Raw genomic sequence first — 26,087 nt, 5'->3', positions numbered from 1 at the left:
ATCAGTAATCACTAACTTGTATCCTCTCATAGACTCTAATTCATGCTTTTGGCAGCTGGGGACCCACAACCCAAAAGTAGATTGCTGTGACTTAGGCTAGCTAACAAGCTAGCCTAAGTCACGCAAGACAGCAAACAACACACTCCTCTAATGTCGGAGAAATGTTACCGTAATAAGTGTAGTAAGTGCTCTCTACCGTAAAACACTTAAGAGAGTCCTACCAGCCATGAAGATGCATGTATCCACTTACCAACTTACTGTGTAAGACTCATCTTTGCTAGTCATGCAGGATCTTCTGCCTAGGATCCGTAACTGGCAACAGCCATGAAGTCCACGTAGCGGCAGGGAGACAGTTATATTTTTGCATTGAAATCGGACTGTAGTAGCCACATTTGACCACAGGATGTCATTCTTACAACGGCACCTTTAAATCAAGGACATTTAGACACCGGCACACCAGACATTCTTGAGTTTCTGATGTTCAGAATCAGCAGATAAGGGGTGCAAAAGATGTGCAACAACTGGAGCAAGCAGGATTATTACAGGTGAATCTGGGCTTCCGGTAAGGAGTTCAGTGAAATAGTTCTGTGTGATAATATAAAGTAAAGAGTTGCTAACCGTCTCTGCTGACATACTTAAGGGACAAAGTTTTAATTTATGACACTTTGTTAACTTTACTCGAAGACGACTTAGACTCACAAATCCTTTAATACCAGCTGGGGGACGTTCTCCCTGCAGCTTATTTAATCAGTTAGATTAAGTGCAAATGCTTATTTACAGAATTGGCCAGGCAGCTACACCTCTTGTGACTTCAGGCATGCAGCGACAGAACTGTTCTACCCTGTTAGCTTTTCTCCTGCAATTTATTCCCTCATAAACCCCAGAGTATGCAGAAAGATAAAGGGTTGATTGATTTTAATCAGAATCTTAGAGTTACAGTGACTAACCCCCTTACTGTACAGCAAATTAATAAGCTCTGACTTTTAAATAAGCAGAAAAACAATCTTAAGGATTTCTAGGCTTTGCTGCCCTGTAGCGAGCTGTAAATAGGAGAGAGGAGAACGCAGCAGCAGTTGTGCATCCTGGAGGATAAAACACCAACCATCTGTTTTATCATCTGCAGTGGCTATTAGACTGCATGCATTAATCAGCTCGAGGGGCAAATGTTGATGCTAAAGTGAGTGGCCGCTGATGAAGACAAGTGCCCCCCCCCTAAAATGAGAACGTGTTACTCTGGTTATACATCAGTATGATGGATTAAAGATCCCATTTCATTCATTTCCAGCCAGGCTGACTTTCCTTCTTTCGCCACTTTGCTGCGATTGGAGAGTTCAGGTCGATTGAAAATCAGCGAGAGTGAAAGGAGGAGAGGTAGATGAACATTTAATGAGGGATGTAAAGCAGCGCCTGCATTACGAAGACGTTCATTACAGTCAGTGGCTGCTCAGGATTCAGGGGCAAGTAGGAAGTAAGCAAAATATGCTTTTAACCCTCTGGAGGCAGGCGTTGCAGATTTGCAACGGTAAAACCTACCTACCTCGTTACTCCAGATACGTATTTCATGAGCTTTTTTTTTACTCAGAAGTTCCCTTGAAGGACTTAGTTGTTCGTCCTTTTATCAAAACTTATTTTGAGCCTGAGAGGGTTAAAAAGTGTGATATGTTTTTTTATGTGCTCCAGATTTCTAACTTTTACATCATTACATTGGGGCAGCAGTAGCTCAGGAGGAAGAGCAGGTTGCCTCCTGATTGGAGGGTCACAGGTTAAATTCCAGCTCCCCCCAGGGTTATTCTGTTGTGTCCTTGGGCAAGACACTTCACCCAACTTGTCTTTGTTGGTGGTGAACAGAGGGGCCAACGGCACCAAATGGCAGCGTAGCCTCTGTCAGACCGCCTCAAGGCGGCTGTGGCTACAAATTAGCTTGCCATCATTGGCAGTGTGTGAATGTGAGAGTGCATCAAAGCGTCTTTGTCCTAAAAAGCGCTATATAAGTTCCATGTATTGTTATTATTATTATTATTATCATCATCATCATCATCATCATCATCATCATCATCATCATCATCATCATCATCATCATCATCATCATCATCATCATTATTATTATTATTATTATTATTATTATTATCATCATCATCATCATCATCATCATCATCATCATCATTATTATTATTAGTATTAGTATTATCATTGTTATCATTATCATTATTATTATTATCATCATTATTATTATCATTATTATTATTATTATTATTATTATTATTATTATTATTATTATTATTATTATCATTATCATTATGTTATTATTATTATTATTATCATTATTATATTATCATTATTATTATCATTGTTATTATCATTATTATTATTATAATTATTTTGATTATTATTATTATCATACTTATTATTATTATCATTATTATTATTATTATTATTATTATTATTATTATTATTAATGTTGTTATTATTATTATTATTATATTATTATCATTATATCATTATTATTATTATTATTATTATTATTATTATTATTATTATTATTATTATTATTATTATTATATTTAAGACTAATTCCTGTTTAAAACAGTTTCTTCATAATCTGTTGGAACTTTGGAGAGAACTTTTTAATTCTAACCAAAAAGGCCTAAATAAAAATTCTGCCTGTGGAGGGAAACTTTTTCTTTTATTTGACTCTCAGACTCGTTGCATCGTACATTTTTGGAGGAAAAGTTCTGGTGATGGTTTTTGCGTTTCTTTCAAACTTCTTCTACAATGCAAAATAAAATAATTGTATTTGTTAGACTTTTGGAAGAGATTACCAAAGAAAACCTGACGTAGCGCCCCGGTTTCTGTGTTCTCTGTGTGTTTTCCAGGTGACTGAAACTAGAACCGGGCCCCTTGGCTGCAGCAACTACGACAATCTGGACACCGTCAGCTCTGTTCTGGTCCACAGCCCTGAAAACAAGGTTCAACTGCAAGGTAAACCAAAACTTCTGCATTAACACACCTAACTGTAGACATCCTTACATCACTGTAAATGATATTTAACGAAGATTAGAGGTGCTGTTAGGTTCTGCAGGTTAGAGCTGTTCAGTGTCACATTTCACATACATGTTGCTAGCATGTTTAACAATCTGCTCCTTAACCCTAAACCTCACCGTAAGACTGCTGGCAACTAGACATACAACACTAAAATAAATGATTATTTCTTTCATAATTTTTTCATAAGTTTCCGCTTTTTCTCTGAAATACGCTGAACTGATTAGGACACACTGAATTCACATTATTACAAGACAGCCATGTTATTAGAGGCGCAAATGAATACCGGTGTTTGAGAAAAGTGCTAAATAGCATCGATGTATCAATCCTGTCTAAGCTCCAATCAAGGCTTTTGTCATCCAACAGTGTGAGGTTGATTAGATGACACTCAGCTCCAGATCTCTATTGTTGACTCACTTTCTATGGTTGGACATCTGCTGGGCTGTAGTGCAGCACCAACTCTACCGCCAGAAGAAAGAACTGGTTTAATCAGGAGCTGAAGGCTCACGAAGACCTGGCCAAAGTGTCAGCATCACGTCTCTGACTAGTTTGACTTTAACTCTGCTCACATTTAAAATAAACAGATGAACAGAAACTCTATTTAAATTCTCCCCAACAAGAACTTTTAAGCTTTAATCTTAACAGGATTTTATTTTGACATCTTTAGAAACCAGCAGTTGGTGGGTATGTTGTCCATGTGGCATGGTTGTAGTTCACACATTCACTGTGACTGGTGTGTTTGCACGTCCAACAACATTTGCTTACTGTGGTTGTTATGGTTACAATTAAAGGGGAACTAGGCAGTTTTTGGCTTGCTTTTAGCACCTCCTAGTGTCCAGTTGTGGAACCGAAACTAAAACCTACCCCCTCACTGTGCATTTGTCTTTTAACACCTTAATCTAACAGCTGAGACATCTCCCAACCTTCCTTAGTGTCCAGAGGAGTGATTCATCACTAAATTAAACAAATCAGCTGTGTTCATGACCTGAAACATGCTGGAAGCAGACTGCAGCGCCAGGTATGTCAGCTAAGTAGTTTTCTAAGTTCTGACAGAGCGGCCCACCAGGCTGAAGTTGCAAGAGTAATATTCTAGCCACAGGGGGCGATGGGGGCTGGATGGCCTTTCATTAACCCTGTAAAGGGTCATTTTAGCACATAGTGGCTCAAGAAAATTATTTTAAAATATGAATAATTTGCAAAGTATCCCTGTAGCCAAAATTATTATCACTCTGTACTTTTGACTCTAATATTAAATTTCAGTCCTAGCGATGGGTACCGAATTCGGTACTTTTTAAGGTACCGACCGAATTCCATAGTACCGACCGAGCACCGATTCACTGCATTTGAAACGGTGCCTCGTTTCGGTATCCGTCCTTCACAACGAGAACTTGCCTAGACAGCTGCGCATGCGCAAGAGCGTTATGTCGTCGGTCGCTGCGAGCAAGTTGTAAACAGAGCAGCATGGTAGAAAGAACGCCCGCTAAAGCTTGGGTCCACTTCACTAAATGTGATGGGTAACTGGGTGATGATGAAACCAGCGACAACGATCTAAGTGAGACATCCTCATCTTAATCTGCTCCAGTAGGTAAATAAAATGTTTAAGATAACATTAGCTTGATTTGTTAGCTTCCGTTTCACTAATGGTGCGTTCGCTTTCTCCTCGGAACTCCAAAGTTCCGACTAGAAGAACATGAACGCACTCTAAAGTTCGGCTTCACTTTACTAAACGGGTGATTGGGTGAAGATGAAACCAGCGACAACGATCTAAGTGTGAGGCATTGTCGTTTTAATCTGCTCCAGCAGCTAAATAAAACTGTTTAAGATAACGTTAGCTTGTTATGTTAGCTTCCTATGCCACCATTGTTATCAGCTAATGGTGCGTTCGCTTTCTCCTCGGAAATTCTAACTTCCCAGTAGGAAAAATCAAATGAAAAAGACGGCAAAAGGAATGAAGATACACAGTAAATTTAGTTCACAGTAAAGATGTTTGCTTCAGTTTAATTATCAGCTTATAAAACTACAAGGACGACGTTAAAATACAAACAGTTGCATGTTATTTATCGTGATATTTATCAAATATGGTTATATATTGAGTAAAATATATATTTAATTATAAAAGAGAATTAAAATATTATACACTCAAAAGTATCGAAAATTGGTACCGTTAAGTACCGGTATCGATTCGTAGGTACCGGGAATTGGTACCGAATCGATTCAAATGTCAAAGGTACCCATCCCTAGTCATCACTTCAGAAAGTCATGGTCTTTTTCTCATTTCTAATTAGTCTAAAAGTATCTCACGTCTGTCTACATTTGTTCCTTTGTCTTTTATTTAATCACCTTCCTAATAACGGATTCTCTGTTTTGTCACCAAACTAGTTTCTTAGTTCATCAACGTCCCTCAAAACTGTCTCAAATCTTAGTCAGTGTCTCGCTGGGTAAAGGGGAACAGCACTCATACGTCAGAGTTGTTGGCATCTAGAAAATGCCTAAAACCAGTTTACATGAGTGAAAAGTTTGAGACAATATTGGGATGTGAACAAAATATGATCAACAAGTCAGCCAGTCGAGACATTTAATACAATTAGTGAAAACATTGTGAACAAATTTACAAGTCTATGGGAATTTGTGTTTTCTCTCTTATGCTCATGGTGACACAGCCAGATGTAAACTTTATCAGGAACTGTTGTTTGTACTAGTGTTGTCAAAAAAATCGATACCTAGATATAAATCGATGCTAAAAGTGGTATCTAAATTAGATATTCCATCCCTGTGGTATCGATATTATGGACTATTATACACAGCCTTCTTCAAGTACACCGACACGCACGACAGCCAGATGCGGTAAAGCAGCCTCCGCCTCCCAGACTGAAGTGGAATAAAGGCTTCTAAAATGATGACGGACGACAGCGTATTTATCTTGAACATTTAATGCTCATTTCAGAACTTGAGCAACATCCAAACCTTTCAACGTCTCTTTTTTCTCTCGTCAAGTACAACACAATCAGCGAAGAAGAGTGCATTTCCTGAAGGTTCCCTTCAAAATAAAATACTTGCACAAAAACATTTTCAGTGCTAACAACAGGACTGTATGTCTTTAGTAACTAAATACTTAAATGACAAATAAGTCACAACACACTCCCGCCCGATGAACAGATGTTCATCAACAGTTAGCCATCCTTAACATACCTCTAAGGGATATAGTAACTGTACAGGTCTTCTCAAAATGGTACCTGTAGAACTGCAAACCTTACAGGAACGAATCAGTCCATCTCTGCCTGGAAAAACCTCTGTTATTCTACCCATTTTCCAGGTCTGTCTGGGTGTGTTGTCCTCTCCTATTAGAACAACATCTCCCACCTTTACTGTAGTGGGTGTTGTGGTCTCAGATGTGTGGGCTGATCTTAAGTCCATCAAATAGTCTCTGCGCCAGCGCTTCCAAAAGCCGTTCAAAAGTCTCTGGCGGTATTCCCATCGTCGTCCCAGCTCGTCTTTGTTGACAATGGGGGTGTGAGGCTGGGAAGACAGATTCTTTGGTGGTAGAGAAGTTAGTCGGTTTCCAACCAGGAAATGAGAAGGGGTTAGTGGCTGAGGTTCTAGAACATCATTATATACATAAGACAATGGTCTAGAGTTCAACACTGCTTCAACCTCTGTCAGCACAGTTGTTAGTTCCTCAAAGTTCAATGAGGCCCTCCCCAGCACTCTTTTCAAACATGTTTTTACAGATCTCACAAGCCTCTCCCAGAAGCCCCCCCACCAAGCTGCCCGCTCAGCAATGAACTTCCAGGTGATTCCTTTCTCAGTAAAGAACTTAGTGAGTTCTGAGCCTTTAATCACCTGCCACATCTCCTTCAAGTCCTTATCTGCCCTTTTAAATGTTTTAGCATTGTCAGAATACATGATCCTACATAGCCCTCTTCTAGCAATAAATCTTTTTAGGGCTAACAGGAAGTTTTCAGTGGTCTGATCTGATACCAACTCCAAGTGTACTGCCCTTGTTACAGCACAAGTGAACAATACAATGTAAGCCTTTGTCGGTTGACTCTTAGTTTTAACATACAAGGGTCCCGCAAAATCCACCCCAGTAACTTCAAATGCAGCTGATTCTGTTACTCTATCCTGAGGTAAAGGAGCAGTAATCTGCTGCGCCGCTTTAACCTTTAGCTTCCTGCAAATAAAACATCCAGAAACAATGCGTTTAGCGAACTGTCTCCCTCTCAAGATCCAGTATTGCTCCCTCACTTGGATTAAAGTATCTCTAACCCCAGAATGCATCACCCTTTCATGACAAGAATGAACCAATAGCTCAGAGTATTTATGACTGCTTGGTAGCACCCAGGGGTGCTGCTCTCTGAAGCTAAGATCAGAGTTCTGAAGTCTCCCTCCAACACATATCAGTCCCTCTTCATCCAAAAATGGTTTCAAATCCTTAATCTTAGAGTCTCTCTTCACATTCTGTTTCAGCTGTAACTGTAGGATTTCTGAGCTAAAGCTACTCTCCTGTGTCTGCTTCACCCAGTACCTTTCGGCAGCCCTGATCTCGTCCGCGGTCAACTCTCCTTTCAGTTTCTGACTGGATCGTGTGTTTATCACAAATCTTTTAACCCATGCAGTTACTCTTAACACTGTCCTAAGTCGACTGTATTTTTCAATGTCAAACAGTGGTTCAACCTGCTCAGCATGTGTCAGTTGTACTACAACCTGGTGCTTAGTTTTAAGTTCACAGTTCACCTCAGATGACACGTAGCTCTCATCCACCTGTTCTCTTTCATCGGCTGCTGGCAATGATTTAGGTCCACTCCACCACAGCTGACTGTCAATGAGGCTCTGGACATGCTGGCCTCTTGTCGGTAGGTCTGCGGGGTTGGTTTTGCCCATACAATGGGACCACAGCTCTGGATTTGTGAGCTCTTGTATCTCGGTCACTGTTGGCCACGAATGGTTTCCACCGCTGAGCAGAGCTATGAATCCAGTGAAGCGTGATCATCGAGTCCGTCCACATGTGAAGCTGATTTCTTTCCAGATCAAATGCCTTTAGAAGACTGTGTCCCAATCTGGCTCCAATAAGTGCACCCATAAGTTCTAAACGAGGCAAAGTCTTTTTTTTTAATGGTGCAACTCGTGACTTGGAAGCAACAAAACTTGTCACGGTCTCTCCTTCTGTTTTTTCCTTTCAGATAGGCCACAGCACTGTAAGCCTTTTCACTTGCATCGCAGTAAACCTGTAAGCTTACGTTCCGTGAATCTGGATGCTCAATGTGATGCCACCTAGGAATGACCACTAGGTGGAGCAGTGGTAACTCAGCACACCACTGTTCCCATTTCTCCTTTAACTTAGGGGGTAGTTGTTCATCCCATTTAAGCCCACTTTCCCACATCTCTTGGAAAAGGCACTTGGCTCTGATGGTAAATGGTGTGAGAAAGCCAATGGGGTCAAATATGCGAGATGACGTCTGCAAAACACCTCGTTTTGTGTTTTCCTTCCCCTTTACAATGTCCATAAGTCCTCTTTGATCAAACACAAAGTCATCAGTTCCAGATCTCCAGACTAGTCCTAGGACCTTGAGTACATTTCCACTTAACTCACTTTCCACTCCATGCTCTAGTCCAATCTCCTTCCACAAGGCTCTGAGCTCAGGGGAGTTTGTAACCCACTTGCACAAGTTCATCCCGGCTTGGGACAGAATGTCTTTTGCTTCTGTTGTCACACAATGGGCTTCTTGCACATTTGATGCACTGGCAATAAAGTCATCAACGTATAAGGAGTCTCTCAGTGTCTGCACTGTTTTTGTCTGCTTGGTTTCATATTGTTTGAGATGCTTTCGGATTGTGGCGGCAAGCAGGAATGGGCTAGGAGACACTCCAAATACAACTCTGTTCATTCTGAGAATACGCACCTCATCCTCACAGTCTTTGGTTGGGGGTCCATGGAGCCACAGGAATCGAACTGCATCCTTGTCTTTATCCGTCAGGGATATCTGCAAAAAAGCCTTTGTGATGTCTGCAGTAAAGGCTATCTCATGCAATCTGAATTTAATCAGCACATCCAGCAGATTTGGGTTCAAATTGGGCCCAGTGTACAGACAGTCATTTAGGGATGGGGAATTTTCCTCATGTGATGATGCATCAAAAACCACTCTGAGTTTGGTTGTTGCCTTGTCTTCTCGCACAACAGCATGGTGTGGCATGTAATATTTGACTGAGTTCCCTGTCGACCATGTGTCCTCTGACAGATCCTCACAAATCCCTTGCTTCGGGTAGTCTTGTATCACATCGTTGTAACTGGTATACAAAGCGGCATCAATTCTCAGTTTTTTCTTTAGGCTTTCAAGACGTCTTTTGGCCACCTTTAAGTTGTCTGAGAGTTGAGTTCTGTCAGGTCGCCACGGTAACTCAACTTGGTAGCGTCCATTTTTGAAGGTCGTTGTCTGCTCGAAACTTTGCAAAACCTCTAAGTTGTCTGTGCTCTCTGCTGTGTCGTTAACTATGCCCAATGACTCCACTTCCCAAAATGCATGAAGTTGGTTTGAAATCTGAGTGTCTTCAGATAAGCTAATGTGCATACAAGTGGTATCTGTTACACTGGAGCTCGTCACTGGACCCTGGAGAGTCCATCCAAAAATGTTTTCAACAGCTACTAATGTCTTTGTGACTCTTTGAACATTACCAGAAACAGCTTGCCAGTAGTAGTCAGCTCCTATTAAAACTTGCAGCTCTGCATCATTAGCACCTTCTAGTGGACAGTCTGCGAGCTGCAGCTCCCTTCTTTTCAGCTCTGCTTGAATCGGTCCACTTGGAACTTTAATCACAGCTGCGCATACCTGGGGGGTCTCTATTGCTTCAATCTCCAATTTTTGCTGACTGTTCCACACGTTCTCCAGCTCAACTCTCACAATGTTGCGCTTCTCTGTCACAGGAGTAGTGGATCCAAAAACATGGAGAGTTAGCATCTCTTGTCTGATAACTGGTAGTCCAAGGGCCCTAGCAACATCCTTGTGAATGAAGCTTCGCTGGCTGCCTCCATCCAAAAGACAGCGAGATATTTTTCGGTCTTTGGGGCCCACTGCCCATGCCTTGACGGTCTGAAGCAGTACGGTGTTCTGAGTTTTTATCCTTGATTGCGCAGGACTTGTTACTGAAGATAACACAGCATCTGTATGTACACTACTATTGCTGTTGTCGACCTCAGGCTTCACTTCAGATTGCTCACACACTGACTGATGGTGTCTACGTCTACATAAACCACATGAAATTTTTGTTCTGCAAAACTTTGCTATGTGTTTTGGACCTAAACACACATAACATCTTCCAAGTTTTCTCAGCTTTTCTTTACGTGCACTTACTGAATGTTCTGGGCAGTTTTCAGGCTTGTGGTTACTGCTGTCACAAAACACGCAGGTCTGGGGCACAGTGTTTGCTGTGTGCAAGGCAGTAGCTGATGGGGTGCTCCACCTTCTAGGTTTAACATCAGAATCATAGAATGGTTTACCGCCCTGCTTTGGGGTAGCATCCTTAACATCACGTCCAGGTCTGGTTAGCTGTAGCGCCCTTTCTCTGCTTTGCACCTCATTCTGCAGAAACTCGATAAGCTCTGGAACCTTCCATTCACTGTTGGAGTCTGATCGCCTGGTGTAGGCTAAGGCTATATCCTCTGGGATGAGCTGCAGCAGCACTGGACATAGCAGGCAGCCATAGGTGTCACTGTGCACCCCCAAGGATTCCAAGCTACGAATCTGAATCTCACACTCATCATACAGGTGTCTCAAAGATGCCACATCAGATGATTTCTTTACTGGTGTCAGGTTTAATAATTTGGACATATGAGCACTAATCACAATGTCCTTTCTCCCAAATCGACTCTGGAGTAATTCTATTGCATCATCATAGCTGTCATCTGTCATGGTGAGTCCTGCAATAGTCCGTGCAGCTGCTCCAGTTAGGTAGGATCTCAAGTATGTGAACTTGTCTGTTTTACATAATCCATCATTTTTGTGAATAGCTACTTCGTACTGAGACCAAAATTCTTGCCACTGACTTATTTCACCATTGTACTGGGTTATCAGTAACTTGGGAAGTTTAACAGTTTGTCTTGACTGTGATGCAAATGAACCAGAACCTGCATCACTGACTCGCGCTCTTGTAGACTCACGTGACCTTTCAATTATTCCAGTAGCGCGAAACTTCCATGTCAGAAGGCGGTCCATATAATCCTGTGTGTTTGAAATCTCCATCTCCAGTGCATCTGTAGGTGTCTCCTCTTCTATGCCCTTATCCAAATCTATTAAACTTTCCTCCTTGGAGATCAAAAGTGTCAGAAACTCACGTAGCTTGTCATTATCTGGTGTCTCCTTGCCCACCTCACTCTCCAGGCGGGATAACAGCTTTGTTACCGAGGTCCGTATTGTAGCACGTTTCTTCTTCATCCGCTCGAGCCGGTCCGTCATCTTGGCTGCTAGCAATAGCAGTTAGCACTTCACTCAGTTCTGAAATTTAGTGTAGTCTTACACTTCCCGGGTTTCGGCACCAAAAACTGAAGTGGAATAAAGGCTTCTAAAATGATGACGGACGACAGCGTATTTATCTTGAACATTTAATGCTCATTTCAGAATTGAGCAACATCCAAACCTTTCAACGTCTCTTTTTTCTCTCGTCAAGTACAACACAATCAGCGAAGAAGAGTGCATTTCCTGAAGGTTCCCTTCAAAATAAAATACTTGCACAAAAACATTTTCAGTGCTAACAACAGGACTGTATGTCTTTAGTAACTAAATACTTAAATGACAAATAAGTCACAACACAGACAAACAGAAGAAGAAGACGCCGCATGGCTACATTGCAATTTCCCATGCGAGTTGTCTCCGATCCAAGTTTTGTCTGCCAAATAAATAAACAAAAACATAAACAGCGAATTTGGGAGGCGCTTCACAGCCCAACTTAATTAGCATACCAAGTCCGACACGTAGTTGTAAATTCACGCTTAAGTGCTTAAAGGAAAACTCCTGTTTATTGCAACCCGGACTTAATTTCTAGCGTGCAGTACGTTTGTTTACTCACGCTGACAACTTTGGTGCTACTTGGATTCCCCGGGGTATTTAGATCCATCGGCGAATCGCCGTCAGTGTATATCCATATAACGGGTGCAGACGGGCACCCATGGTGCAGCCTCGAAATAAGACATTATCTGCACCAAAACATCTTCATGTCGAAAGGTTTTGTTAGGAATCATTAACGTGATTCCCCTGTTCGTTTGGAGCGGGTCTGGTCTGGGATTCCTAGGCGTAAACAGACTAGCCGCAGCTAATCTAACCGGCGCTTTTAATGACGTCACTGCCGTGCGCCAATCTGTTTTTATTAAGATTACCGGTAGATGTACCTTTGTCCTACTGTGGAGAAATTCGTTTTCTCCCTTTATTGACCAACAGAGTTGTTCAAAAGTACAGAACAAAACATGTGGCGTTACATCTTATGACAAAAATGCACCTTAAACAGAGTTTAAGCAGCAAAACATCACTCTGCAAATAGTGTATATATAGTGAGACAATTCATGATTTAAAGTGTTAACTTTCACCAGTTTTTGTATGCACGTTTTAAAAAATGCTGATACTTGAAAGGTTTAAGCACTTTATACACTTAATTCTTAACATTTAATTTTTGCAATGTAAATTGAGGAATGTTATTTTTTGAATAAACTTGTTCAATAAACTGGTGTTTTTAAATAGTATCGAAGTCAAGTATCGAGTTTTTGTCCCAGTATCGAATCGAGTTTGAAATTTTAGTATCGTGACAACCCTAGTTTGCACCAATTTCATCTGACTGAAACTCAACGTTTGTGAAAACTAGTTGCCAGTAGTCACAGTCGAGAGAGAGACTAAAGGCAGAAAGCTTCCAGATGTTCTCAGTGACTGAAGCATGTGGACATCCCAACACGGCCATGAGGCCCAGCTAGCAGCAAAATGAACGCTTGCGAACATTTGATGCAAAACCTTCACTGACCTCCCAGTGAGATTTTGTAGGCTCTACTGCACAGAGGATGACTCATCAGTACCTGGGGGGGAGATTCAAACCACGTGGGCCTCATCATCCCTGTTAGATGTGTGGCTCACGTCAGAGAGACAAAACTTCTGCTGCATCTAGGAGTGACACATTTCTAAATGATGTAGGAGATGACTGCGAAATCATAAATATTCATTTTCATCTCTTGTTTGGAGTCACAGTGAAGACCGACAAACAGGAAAGCTGATCTGAAATCTGCAACAAACTCGTCGTGAACTTTCTTGCTTTGAACAACAGAGCTGACATCGTTTATTTATTTATTTAATGACCCAAACAAACCGCTCATTCTGGCTTCCCTTCCCATCTTCTGGGCACCGAGGCACGTTTCTTACATCCTGAACACGTGAAACATTCGGTGCCTCTGATTTTCTTACTTTGCTTTAAACAGGTCAGCGATGTGCTAAAACAGCTGACTCAGCACGGGCCCTAAAACCGGAACATTTCTAACCATAGACTCTTTGTCAGTATTGTTGTGGATTTCTAAAACAAACCAGCTGCGTGCAGATGTGTTTAGCAGTTTAAATAGACGGTCTGTTTTTTTACAAGTTACCTCCTGTCCTCGATCTGCAGGTCTGCAGGTCGTCCTACCAGGATACTTACAGGAATACTTCATTCAGGCAGCTCTCAGCTACATCGGCTGTAAATCAGAGGGTCAGTTTGTCTGCCAGAACAACGATTGCTGGTGCAAGTGCAGCGTGGACTTCCCACAATGCAACTGTCCTCACGGAGACCTGGACACTCTAGAAAACAGCTTGCTGCACATCAGAGACGCCATCAGGCTGACCAACCAGGAGTTTGAGGAATCTGGTGAGTGAGAAATTAATTGCATTTTTTTTTCCCCCCGTGGAGCCTGGAAATGTCAACTTGAATTGTGCTTTTAGAATTTTTCTTAAGCAAAACCAAGATGAAAGACTGGCTTTTAAAACCTGTCTTCTGTCTACAGTTCAGAAAACAGGTTGTTTTTCTCCGAAAAGCAAATTCATTTAACATTTAATTTAAAAGGTAAAACATGTTTTTCCTCTTGATGCATTCTTCACTAGCAGACGCCTGATTTCTCTGACCTATCGGTTAATGCGACCACTGATCGTCCTGATGCCTCTGAGGTGAGCCTAGCTGACGCAGCTTTTCAACAGCTCTGTTTGTTCAGAGCAAAGGTTTACAGAGAGCCAGGGAGATTAAATGCATACTTTCAATAGTGGGAAAGGTTCATGAGTTAAAAAGTGTTTCATGTAAGATTAAGATTGGTGAACTTAAAATCTCCTTTCACGGGTGTTGGTGTGCAGAAAACGATTGTGTGGGTTAAAATGTAACAAAATGATGTACATCCTATGATGGTGTGTGTGCTGGGATGAAGTTTGATAAACTTGTTGTTATTCGTGTGTTGGGAGTAACGTGGTACAAAAGTAATTAATTACTGTAATGCATTGCTTTTTGCTGTAATGTGGTAATGTAAGGCATTACGGGGAAAAAATGGTAATATTTACTCGGTACAATTGTCGGTAACGCGGTAATTACAATACATTTTTAAACCCAGAATCAAGATGTGAGTTTATCCTAAAATTCAAATTGCGGGAAGCCCGAAAAAAGATCCAGTATCCACATATATGACGTCATTTATGGACTCAGCTTTGTGAGCATTCTATGAGCAGAGAGGACGCAGCAGTAATGGCTCAAACACTCCAGCTGCGTCCTGCGCGCGGCCGCTGTTATATTCACAAAATCGCTCCACCAAAACTAAGTAATTCGTTTGCGATCGTTTATATCCGCCCATATTCTCTGGTACTTCATGTACTTTTCAGCTGAGTTCATAATCTGTGCCCCGCTGATTTCAACTCATTGCTGCTGGAGCACAGCACATGTTAAGCTTTTATTTTTGTGTTCGGTAGATCTCTTTGACTGATTAGTTAGAAAGAAGGAAATCTAGGAAACAGTTTTTCTGGAAGACGGAGAAAACATGCAGCATGCAGGAAGGTTAGAGAGAGAAAGGGCAGAAAATTTTTCTAATAAAATCAAGACAAAAAAAAGTAGGTAGATTTATCCCCAATACACATTTTTACCAGTGAAAAGCAATAATCTATAAGCATTTAATATTTATACATGTGGTACATATCCATTTACTAAGGATAGATTGATTATATCTAGAATGGGGGCAGTAACCAAAGGAAATGCATCTTTAAATAATTTGGTTGGGATTGGATCCAAAATGCAAGTTGAAGGTTTAGATGAAGCTAATATTTTTGATAACTCTGAAAGCTCAACTGGATCAAAACGGTTCGAGCACAGATGAGGTTCTACAGTCACCTCTGATGCTGCCTCACTTACTGAGGAAGAAGAAATCACATTAGGGAGGATGCTAAAGATTTTGTTTCTAATAGAATTAATTTTACTTGTAAAAAATCCCATGAAGTCATTGCTGCTGAGGGCTAAGGGAATAGAGGGCTCAGAGCTATGATTCTGTGTAAGTTTAGCAATTGTACTGAAAAGAAATTTAGGATTATGCTTATTCTCCTCAATTAAAGCTGAGAAATAAGCAGTTCTAGTTTGTCGAAGCTTATTTTTTACAAAGCACAAGACTATTTTTCCAGGATAGGTAGGCCTCCTCATGGTGCGTAGAGCGCCATGTTCTCTCCAATTTCCTAGAGTTTTGTTTTAAGGCTCGTAAATGAGAATTAAACCATGGAGCCAAATTCCTGTCCCTAATTACCTTCTTTTTAAAGGAGCAACATCATCTAATGCCACACGTAAAGAGGAATTAACATGATGAACTAAGGCATCAATTTGTGAGGGGCTAGAAGTGAAAATATTGCCCTCTGCTACGTTCCTCTGAGATGCTGAGGACAGTAAAGATGGAACAGTTGATTTAAAAGATGCAACTGCGTTGTCAGATAGAGACCGACTATAGTGAAATTTACTTTCATGTCTCGAGAACTCAGTTATAAAAAACTCAAAGGTTATCAGAAAGACTGGGCAGCACCACCTCATCCCCCGTCACACTGAACACTGGTGCTCCACAGGGGTGTGCGCTGAGCCCTCTCCTGTACTCACTCTACACCCACGACTGCACGGCCACAAGAAACTCCAACATCATTGTGAAGTTTGCGGACGACACCACAGTGGTAGGTCTCATCACCAACGACGATGAGATGGCCTACAGGGAGGAGATCAGCGCCCTGACCCACTGGTGTCAGGACAACCGTCTCACTCTCAACGTCACAAAGACAAAGGAGTTGATAATGGACTTCCGGAGGTGCAGAGGAATACACACCCCCATCACCATCAACGGTGATGCTGTGGAGAGGGTGAGCAGCTTCCGTTTCCTTGGAGTTCATCTGACTGAGGATCTTACGTGGTCAGTGCACACGAACAATACAGTGAAGAAGGCACAGCAGCGCCTCTTCTTTCTCAGGAGACTGAAAAGCTTTGGCATGAGCCACCGCATCCTCAGAACCTTCTATCGCTGTGCCATTGAGAGCATCCTCACTGGATGCATCTCCACCTGGTATGGCAACAGCACCGCTTACAACCGCAAAGCTCTCCAGAGAGTGGTGCGGTGTGCTGAAAGGATAATTGGAGATGAGCTTCCCTCCCTCCAAGACATGTACAGGAAGCGGTGCCTGAGGAAAACGGGGAGGATCATCAAGGACTCAAGTCACCCCAGCCATAAACTGTTCAGACTACTTCCATCAGAAAGGAGGTTCTGCAGCATCCGGTCCAGAACCAGCAGACTGAGAGACAGCTTTTTCCATCAGGCCATCAGACTGCTGAACACGGCGCAGACACCTCACCCTCACTACTGAAACTCCAACATTACACGCTCCATACTGTACATTAATGCCACAGTTTTGCACATACCAACCTCTGTACATTTATATCTCTTATTTTATTGTTTACTTTATTCATTGGTTAAATATGTATATACGCATTATACACACACTCACACGCACACACGTAGGAAAATAAAAAATAAAATACTTAGCACACACATTTAGGAATGTATATACCTTAAATACTATATATATTATTACTTAGATTAGCCATTTTTATATTTGCTTGTTTTTACGTTATTGTATTTTGCACAACTGTTGCTGTGAAACTCGCACACAAGAATTTCACTCGCATGTACTGTACCAGTGTACCTGCACATGTGACGTGACAATAAAAGTGAATTGATTTGATTTGATTTGAGAAAGTGGTCCGAGAGGACTGGATTATGTGGAAAGATTGTTATTTCCTCACACTCAATGCCATAAGTCAGCACAAGGTCCAATGTATGATGGCAGGAGTGGGTGGAGCTATGTATTCTTTGAGTAAAACCAATTGAGTCTAAGATATTATAAAAGGCTACATTGAGGCTATCATTTTCAATGTCCACATGAATGTTGAAATCCCCCACTACAATGACCTTATCAGTATTTAGCACCAAATCAGATAAAAAATCAGAGATCTGATCCAAAAACTCAGAGTGAGGGCCTGGTGGACGATATAAAACTACAAACAAGAGTGGTTTTACAGTTTTGCCATCTGGACTAGGAAAACTAAGAATAAGATGTTCGAACGAACTGTAGCTATGAATTGGTAAGGGACTGATTAATAAGTCTGAAGGAAAAATGGTTGCTACTCCTCCTCCTCGCCCTGTACTTCGAGCAATATGATGATTTAAATAATTTGAAGGAGTGGACTCGTTTAAGCTAACATAGTCCTCTTGCTGCAGCCAGGATTCTGTGAGAGAGAGCAAAGAGATCTGATTATCACAAATCAAGTCATTAACTAACAAAGTCTTAGGAAAAAATGGATCTAATGTTCAACAACCCACACTGAATTTTTTCTAGTTTTCTGCTCAGTTCAATTTGTTCTAATATTTATGAGATTTCCATGATTTGCTTTATTAAGCCTGATATTTAATCTGTGTGATTTTGGCCGTGGGCAGGGCAATGTCTCTATGGGGTAGTGGGTGGGTAACAGTACAGAAGCTGCAGAGGGGTGTGTTAAACTACGACTCTGCTTCCTGGTCTGGACCCTGGGTTGTCATGGAGGACTAATAAAACTGGCCATGTTCCCAGAAAGAAGAGCTGCCCCATCCAAAGAGGGATGGATGCTTATGTTGTGTGTATTACTATGTGTATGTACTCATGTTCAAAATAAAGACAAAGAAAGAAAAGAAAGACATCAGACAGCCCTAACATTGATAACTGTGACACACACACACACACACACACACACACACACACACACACACACACACACACACACACACACACAGGATTAAACCCCAAAGCACCACACAGCTCACAAGCTTTGAGTTTTCTCCAATTAGTGAGAATTTTGTCCACTTTCAGTTTTGGAAACTTTGAGCTACACTGTTAAGGGTTGATGAGCTCACCACTGAACCCTGCAGTGAGCCAGGTGCATGTACCATTTTTACTTTGCAAGGTGCTTCCTCTATTGTTATTTTAGTTTTTTTTTTTTTCCGATAGCAATTCCCATAACATACATCACAACAAGCCACATTTTTGCATTGCACAGCAACAACAAGCCTGGAAAACAAAACAAAAAGAAAAAAGAATTAAATGAAAAATCTGTTGTATCACACAACATCAGCAGCAGAAAGAACGATGATTGTGCTGTTACAACTGTGTAAGGCGAGAGAAAATAAAAAACATGGCAAATTCTGAACAAAGAATAATTCGTAGAAGCAGAATGCTGGACGCCCACCCTCTGTGGGACTAAAGTTTAATGAAGTGTGAGTCAGGATCTGTCAGCTGGTAGCGTCATTATAAAAATCACACCTTAAATGTGGAATAAAGACATTCTGATACACAACAACCTTCGTTGCTAGGTGAGTCTTAGTGAGGTAAAGTGACTCTTGAGCCCCCAAGGAAAGAACAATTCACCTCCCATTAGGGATGAGCATTTTTGACGAGTACGAGCATGAAACGAGTAAAACGAGTCAATATCTGTAATCGTGCTGAAGGAAAATCCTCATTGGGTAACTGACTGTCTTCACGCTCTGTGATTGGCCAGTCAAATAGAGCGCCCGCCCCTCCCTACACACAAAACTCTGCAGCCGGTAGCTCACAGCTCAGTCCGCGTCCGGTCCATCCACGCACGCACACACACACATACACACACACACATACACACACACACACACACACACACACACACACACACACACACACACACACATAGTAACGGATCTCTCTGTGCTTGCTTCACTGTTCACGTTGCTTCAGTACTCCCTATGTTGTTTTCTTCAGTTTGCTTCTTTTTAAAGTTACTTTAAAGTGATTTAAAGTGACTTTATTCGTAACGTACGTGGTGCATTTGACAAGACAGAGCTGAAAACGGCTCGTGCTGCGTCAGTCACTGCCTCCGCTCCGGTCGGGTTTTTTTTCCTCTCTCTCTCTCCTCTTCCTCAGGATCCACTCCCTCTTTCCTATTCACTCTCTCTTTCTTTCTTTACATTTTTTAATCACAATTGTCTATTTTTTGCTCATTTTAAATATATTTTAATCATTTTCTAAATTCTGTTTTCTATTTTACATGTTTTGTTTTTGTGAAGCGCCTCATGATTTTTATCTTGAGAGGCGCTATAGAAAAGATCTTTTCTTCTCTCTCGCTCTTAATTCATGCACTTAAATATTAATGTTCTGATTTTACTGAAACACTTGTTCTGTCATGGTTCCTTTACTATTGTGATCAAAAACATTTAATCTCAACTCTGAGGCTGCTCTGTAAATAGTTTTCAAATAAAGAATACACATAGCAACTTCTGATCAGACTTAAAATACCGTATTGGTTAAACTACACCCATTTCCGGGTTAGGCCACGCCCACTCTGAGTACAGATGCAGATACAGATAGTGGTGTACTCGCTCAACCCTACCTCCCATACAGGGAGAAAATGTAGGTACATTATATGATTCAAGTGCTTGCCATACATTAAACTATTTTTATGGATACATTTGTCAATTTTGGGCAGCTTTTTATTCCTCTCAAGCAAAGGAAACATTTTGCATTGCATTGTTTGCTACAACAATTGTTTCATTTTTTTATGCTAAATATTAAGCCAATAAGGTTTGACTTTGACTGGAAATGGCAGGTTTGTGATGAAAGTACTAATCCTGATCCTCCATCTGGATGCTTTAAGGACAGAAGGGGTTTCATTTGTCATTTAAGATTAAAAGCGTGGCAGCCTGCTGTTGTTGGATGTTACTCTATATGAGTATCAGATCTATGAAGGGAATACTTCTGTAGTCATGCTGATGCTCATGGAACTGGACCAGCAGCTGAAACTGTGTGAAGTATCTGGACGTCTGTGGATCATGGAAGGCGCTGACCAGTGCTGGGAACGTTACTTTAAGAAAATAATTAGTTACTGATTGCTTTGTCAAAAAAGTAACTCAGTTACTGAGTTACAAGATTATAAAAGTAACTAATTACCAAGAAAAATAACTACTTAGTTACTTTTTTTTCATTAAAGCATGCAAGAATAACTACAATAGTGAAATATAAATGACTAATGACTGGAACATAATAAAATGTATGTCCAAATGTTTTTTTTTATAAACTTGAATAATTTAAATAAATAAGCACTTAACAGGAGGAACTACTAACAGGAGCATTACACTTATCTAGACTATTAAAAGGTCACTGTGTGATATTTAACAAGACCCCAATCAGCTCAAATTTAAAATTGCAAATAGAAACACCTGTAAAGGTTCCCGAGCCTTTAAATGGTCTCTCAGTCTAGTTAAATTACAGAAATGAATGTAATTTTGCACTGTATTCTAATTTTTCCAGCTTCATAATTGTGTTTTTAGTAGCATTTCTGTTGCTGGTAATCTAGTAACGGTTAAATAAATAAATAAAATCCTTTAAAATGACACTAGAAGAGGCACAAGCCTGATGGAGGACTTACATTTACTAACGTGGGTCAGACCCAGCCACAGAAGAGCTGAAGCTGGGTGGTAAACACACACAGGTAGTTCTGATAACACCTGAGCTCCATGCCGTCTGAGACTGATGCGTCAGTGTTACAGCGGGACTAAAGACATGATCAGAAACAGGTTACAGCTGGATGATCTAGGAAGGTAGAAGATCAGGACGTCTGAGCGGTGAACAGGTGAGCGGACCTTCGGACGTCCCGCTGTCACGCTAAGAAGGGCACGGCTGCAGATCCACACCTGCAGCCGTAGATATTCATCACGTCTTCCTCGTTCTTGCTGCGCTTGGAGGAAAACATTTGCCTCTTTAGCTCCTGATCAGCTGATGACAGCTTCAACACACCGCGCTGCTTAACGCACACATTTCCTTATCAGTAACAGAAATTATCGTTTTGATAAAAGAAGACGGTAATAAATTAGTTAGCTCGTTACTGAAAGAAATATTTTTTTTTATTAACGCGATTATTTTAAATGGCGTTATTCCCATCACTGCTCTGTTGTGTCTACAGCATGCAGCGACTGAGACAGTGAGAACACTGAGGGTCTCCGCCCACCCGGCCAATCACCATCGTGTTTGTAAGTGCGTTACCGACACCTCTCTCTCCCTGGCTGCAGCTGAAGCATGGCGGTCAGAAAGCCTCACGCTGTTGCTCAACGTTGGACAAGCACATAGTAACGCACAACCTTCCGTCCCCAGTAACGGTAATGGCGATGCAACAGTGGGAAAAGTAATTAATTAGATTATTACGTTACCTATAAAAGAACGCCGTTATATTTAAACGGCATTACTCCCAACACTGGTGCTGACTGTAATGCGCAGACTGATGTTTTCTAGTGTGTTCTTGTGTTTGGTTAATTTTCTCCCCAAAATGAAAAATGAACAAAAGTTATGAAAATTTAGTGAGTTTTGTCACAAAAGGTAGGGAGTAAATAAAAGTACCCCCGTGTAACCAGAGAGCTGAGCAGGAATTAAATGTTTGTAGAAAAACAAAAAAACTTTAGATGTTGGAAGGCAGGTATTTCTGAGAAAGTCCACAGGAATTAACGAAAAGTCAAACAAACCGCGGCGTAGCAGGATGAAACCCAGGAGGCTATTCGAACACATTCAACCACCCGGGTGGGGCCGCAGACGTCCGGATGGAAGCAGAAACAAACGAACAACAGGTGAAACAATCACAAACTGAAAAGAGGTGAGCAGCGTGCAATGAAACAAGGGAACAGCTTCTACTATATAAAAGCTGGCGTGAATACAAAACCCTGCAAAGGCAAATCTCAACGAAAACCAGACAGGCTGAAGCTGTTGCAGCCGCTCATAAATAATGTGCTCCGTCAAAAAAGAGTCGTGATGCAATGAAATAATTAAAAAGAGCTCAGTGCGTGTTTGACCCAGCTGTCCTTCCAGGATAAGATAACTGACAATAATCATGTTGTTAGTAATAATTTAGACTTTTAGACCAATATCTCTGCTGTCATTTTCAGATTCACATGCAAATTATTTATTCTAAGTTAAGTATCCCGGACAAGAAAATGAATAAAACTTAAAAATGTGTCTTTATTCTTAAGTTTGACACAATAATTAGTAATTATTAGTAATAGAGATGGGTACCTTTGACATTTGAATCGATTCGGTACCAATTCCCGGTACCTAGGAATCAATATCGGTACTTAACGGTACCAATTTTCGATACTTTTGAGTGTTTAATATTTTAATTATCTTTTATAATTAAATATATATTTTTCTCAATATATAACCGTATTTGATAAATATCACGATAAATAACATACAACTGTTTGTATTTTAACATTGTCCTTGTAGTTTTATAAGCTGATAATTAAACTGAAGCAAACATCTTTACTGTGAACTAAATTTACTGTGTATCTTCATTCCTTTTGCCGTCCTTTTTCATTTGATTTTTCCTACTGGGAAGTTAGAATTTCCGAGGAGAAAGCGAACGCACCATTAGCTGATAACAATGGTGGCAATGGAAGCTAACATATCAAGCTAACGTTATCTTAAACAGTTTATTTAGCTGCTGGAGCAGATTAAAACGATGATCCCTCACACTTAGATCGTTGTCACTGGTTTCATCTTCACCCAATCATCCGTCGCATTTAGTAAAGTGAAGCCAAACTTTAGAGCGCGTTCATGTTCTTCTAGTCAGGAATTCAGAGTTTCGAGGAGAAAGCGAACGCACCATTAGCGAAACAGAAGCTAACAAATCAAGCTAACGTTATCGTAAACATTTTATTTACCTACCAGAGCTGCTCTGTTTACTACTCGCTCGCAGCGACCGATGACATAACGCTCTTGCACATGCACAGCTGTCTAGGCAAGTTCTCGTTGTGAAGGACGGTTACCGAAACGAGGCACCGTTTCTAATGAAGTGAATCGGTGCTCGGTCGGTACTGTGGAATTCGGTCGGTACCTTAAAAAGTACCGAATTCGGTACCCATCCCTTTGTGCCATCAATAACAAAAACAGGAAGCATAAAGTTCACCTCTCCATTCTAAAATTCTACATAATAAAATAAAACAAATAAACTTGCAATCCTTTATTATTATTATTTGTTGTTGTTTTCTTAAACAGTTTAGTAAAAGTTGTTTGTTTACCTTACATGTTTCAACTAGTAGCTCTAGCCTGCCTCAGAGGGCGCTGGTGATGCTTATGCAGATCCAGGGCCTCCTCTCTACTGTGGACAGACAGCAGGACTCTTGACTAGCTGATGTCTCACATGGACATGTCCACTTCTTTTACCTTCTGGTTTTGGACGAGACCGTTGTTTAGTTTGTGCTGCACCAGAGCAGCGGAGTACTGATTTGTATGTTGTATGGTTGCTATTCCTTCATTCTGAGATGTTTCTCCTGTTTCTAGAAACTCCTTTGGTTTTGAGGGACATCACCAGTGGTTACATCTCTTTCAGCTTCTACTGCATAGTCTGGTTCAGGTTTGGACTTTGACTGGACCACTACAGAACCTTGATTGTTTTATTTCTAGCTGTTCTATTTGGAATCGTGGTTCTGTTTTATGACCCAGTTTGGTCCAATCAGACTTTAAAAGACTTTGGCCTATAGAGGACTATGGAAGGGGGAAGCCCAAACCATCAGCCCTCCACCACTGTGCTCAAAGGTGGTATTAGCCATTTGTGATGACTTGCAATGCATTATGGGCAGTGATGGGAAGAATGGTGTGTAAGACAACTGTGTTATATTAGAAGTTTGATTTTTCAGTAATCTGATTACTTTCTTCTACTGTGAATCTGGTCTGGTGTAGTCAGCACAATCTTGAACTTAACACCCTTAAGACTGTGGAGATGGTTGTGGGTTTTAGGAAGCTTCCCACGGTGCTGCCCCCCCCCCCCCCCCCCACACACAATATCCAACAGCCCAGTGATAATGGTGGACTCATTCAAGTTCTTGGGAACTATCATTTCCAGGGATCTGAAGTGGGAAACAAACATCAACTCCATCATCAAAAAGGCTCAGCAGAGGATGTATTTCTTACGGCAACTAAGGAAGTACGGCCTACCACAAGAGCTGCTGATCATCTTCTACACTGCTGCAGTCGAATCCATACTTTGCTCATCCATCACTGTCTGGTTTGGGTCAGCCACAAAAATGGACAAATGCAGACTACAGCGCATTATTAAAACAGCAGGAAAAATCATTGGTGCCCAGCTGCCCTCTGTCCAGGAACTGTACATCAGCAGGACCAGGAAAAAGGGAGTGAATATTGTCCAAGATGCCACACATCCTGCATCTACTCTCTTCCATCTCCTCCCATCTGGCAGACGCGATAGATCGCTGTACACAAAAACTACCAGACACAAGAACAGTTTCTTTCCTTCAGCCATTTCTCTCCTGAATCTGTAGATTCTTTTACGACGGTGGCACAGGAGTTAAGTGCTCGCCCCGCAATCGGCAGGTTGCAGGTTCGAGCCCCGCTCAGTCTGTCGCTGTCGTTGTGTCCTTGGTTAAGACACTTTACCCACGTTGCCTGCTGGTGGTGGTCGGAGGGACCGGTGGCGCCAGTGCTCGGCAGCCTCGCCTCCGTCAGTGCACCCCAGGGCAGCTGTGGCTACAATGTAGCTCATCCCCACCAGTGTGTGAATGTGTGTGTGAATGGGTGAATGACTGGTTGTGTTGTAAAGCGCCTTGGGGGGTCCCAGGACTCTAGAAGGCGCTATATCAAATACAGGCCATTTACCATTTACCATCCTTTTATTATAGTTTTTAATACTTATTCAGTATGCTTATGGATATGTGTGTGCATGTGCGTGCGTGCGCGCGTGTGTGTGTGTGTATGTGTGGGTTTGTATATATGTGTGTGTGTAAATGAACATGTGTGTGGGTATACATGTTCTTATGTGTTTTTAGGTATTTTTATTCTCATTTATTATGGTTGTTGTCTGTTTTAGAGAGCGAACATCTACCGAAGACAAATTCCTTGTAAATGTAATTTTACTTGGCCAATAAATCTGAAATCTGAGCTGCGGGTCTCTGGGTCTGCAGCCGTACCCTTCTTGACATGAAATCGAGACGTCCCGTGTAAGGAACAACTGCTCACCCGTTCACCACTCTGACATAATATCCTTGAATCTACATAGCGGTCCTCTGTCGTCCTAGATCATCCTCCAGTCATCCAAGTGGAACCAGTTATTGTTCCTGACCGTTTCTTTAGTCCCGCTGCTACACTGACCGTGTCAGCAAAGAGGAGTCAGCTGGAGGAGAAAGTGGCAGAACACGGCAGGATTTGGAGTCTCACTTCCTGATATTTGGACATTTCTCCTCTAATTGGCTAACAGCAACCCAAATCTGCCACTCACTTCATTTGCTCTGCTATGTGGATCTTTTATCTCTACAAATAACAAGCCTGAAGGAGTTCTGCTGTGTGGTGAAGTTGCTAATGCTAGTGGTTAGCTTCTACTAGCCAAGATGTACACTGCTCCCCCTCTTGAGTCAAGATGGGTGAGTCCATGAATGTTAAGTGACAGTGTGACGTAGAGCTGTCAGGCTTTTCAAATCCTAGAGTTTCGCCGTCTATTTTCTG

General features: G+C 41.4%; 1 protein-coding gene across 1 annotated transcript in view; it reads left to right on the top strand.

The window, feature by feature from the left end:
- Nucleotides 1-26,087, top strand: part of LOC107384423 (BMP/retinoic acid-inducible neural-specific protein 3) — a 54,366-nt gene that overhangs the window by 23,339 nt on the left and 4,940 nt on the right. Inside the window, exons 5-6 of the mRNA XM_054736852.2 lie at nucleotides 2,874-2,979; nucleotides 13,666-13,902. Of these exons, the coding sequence (XP_054592827.1) occupies nucleotides 2,874-2,979; nucleotides 13,666-13,902 (343 nt within the window). The remainder of the gene's footprint in view (nucleotides 1-2,873; nucleotides 2,980-13,665; nucleotides 13,903-26,087) is intronic.

The sequence above is a fragment of the Nothobranchius furzeri genome, chromosome 11, assembly GCF_043380555.1.
Source record: "Nothobranchius furzeri strain GRZ-AD chromosome 11, NfurGRZ-RIMD1, whole genome shotgun sequence".
Taxonomy (NCBI): domain Eukaryota; kingdom Metazoa; phylum Chordata; class Actinopteri; order Cyprinodontiformes; family Nothobranchiidae; genus Nothobranchius; species Nothobranchius furzeri.
This window is presented reverse-complemented; position numbering and strand designations above follow the sequence as displayed.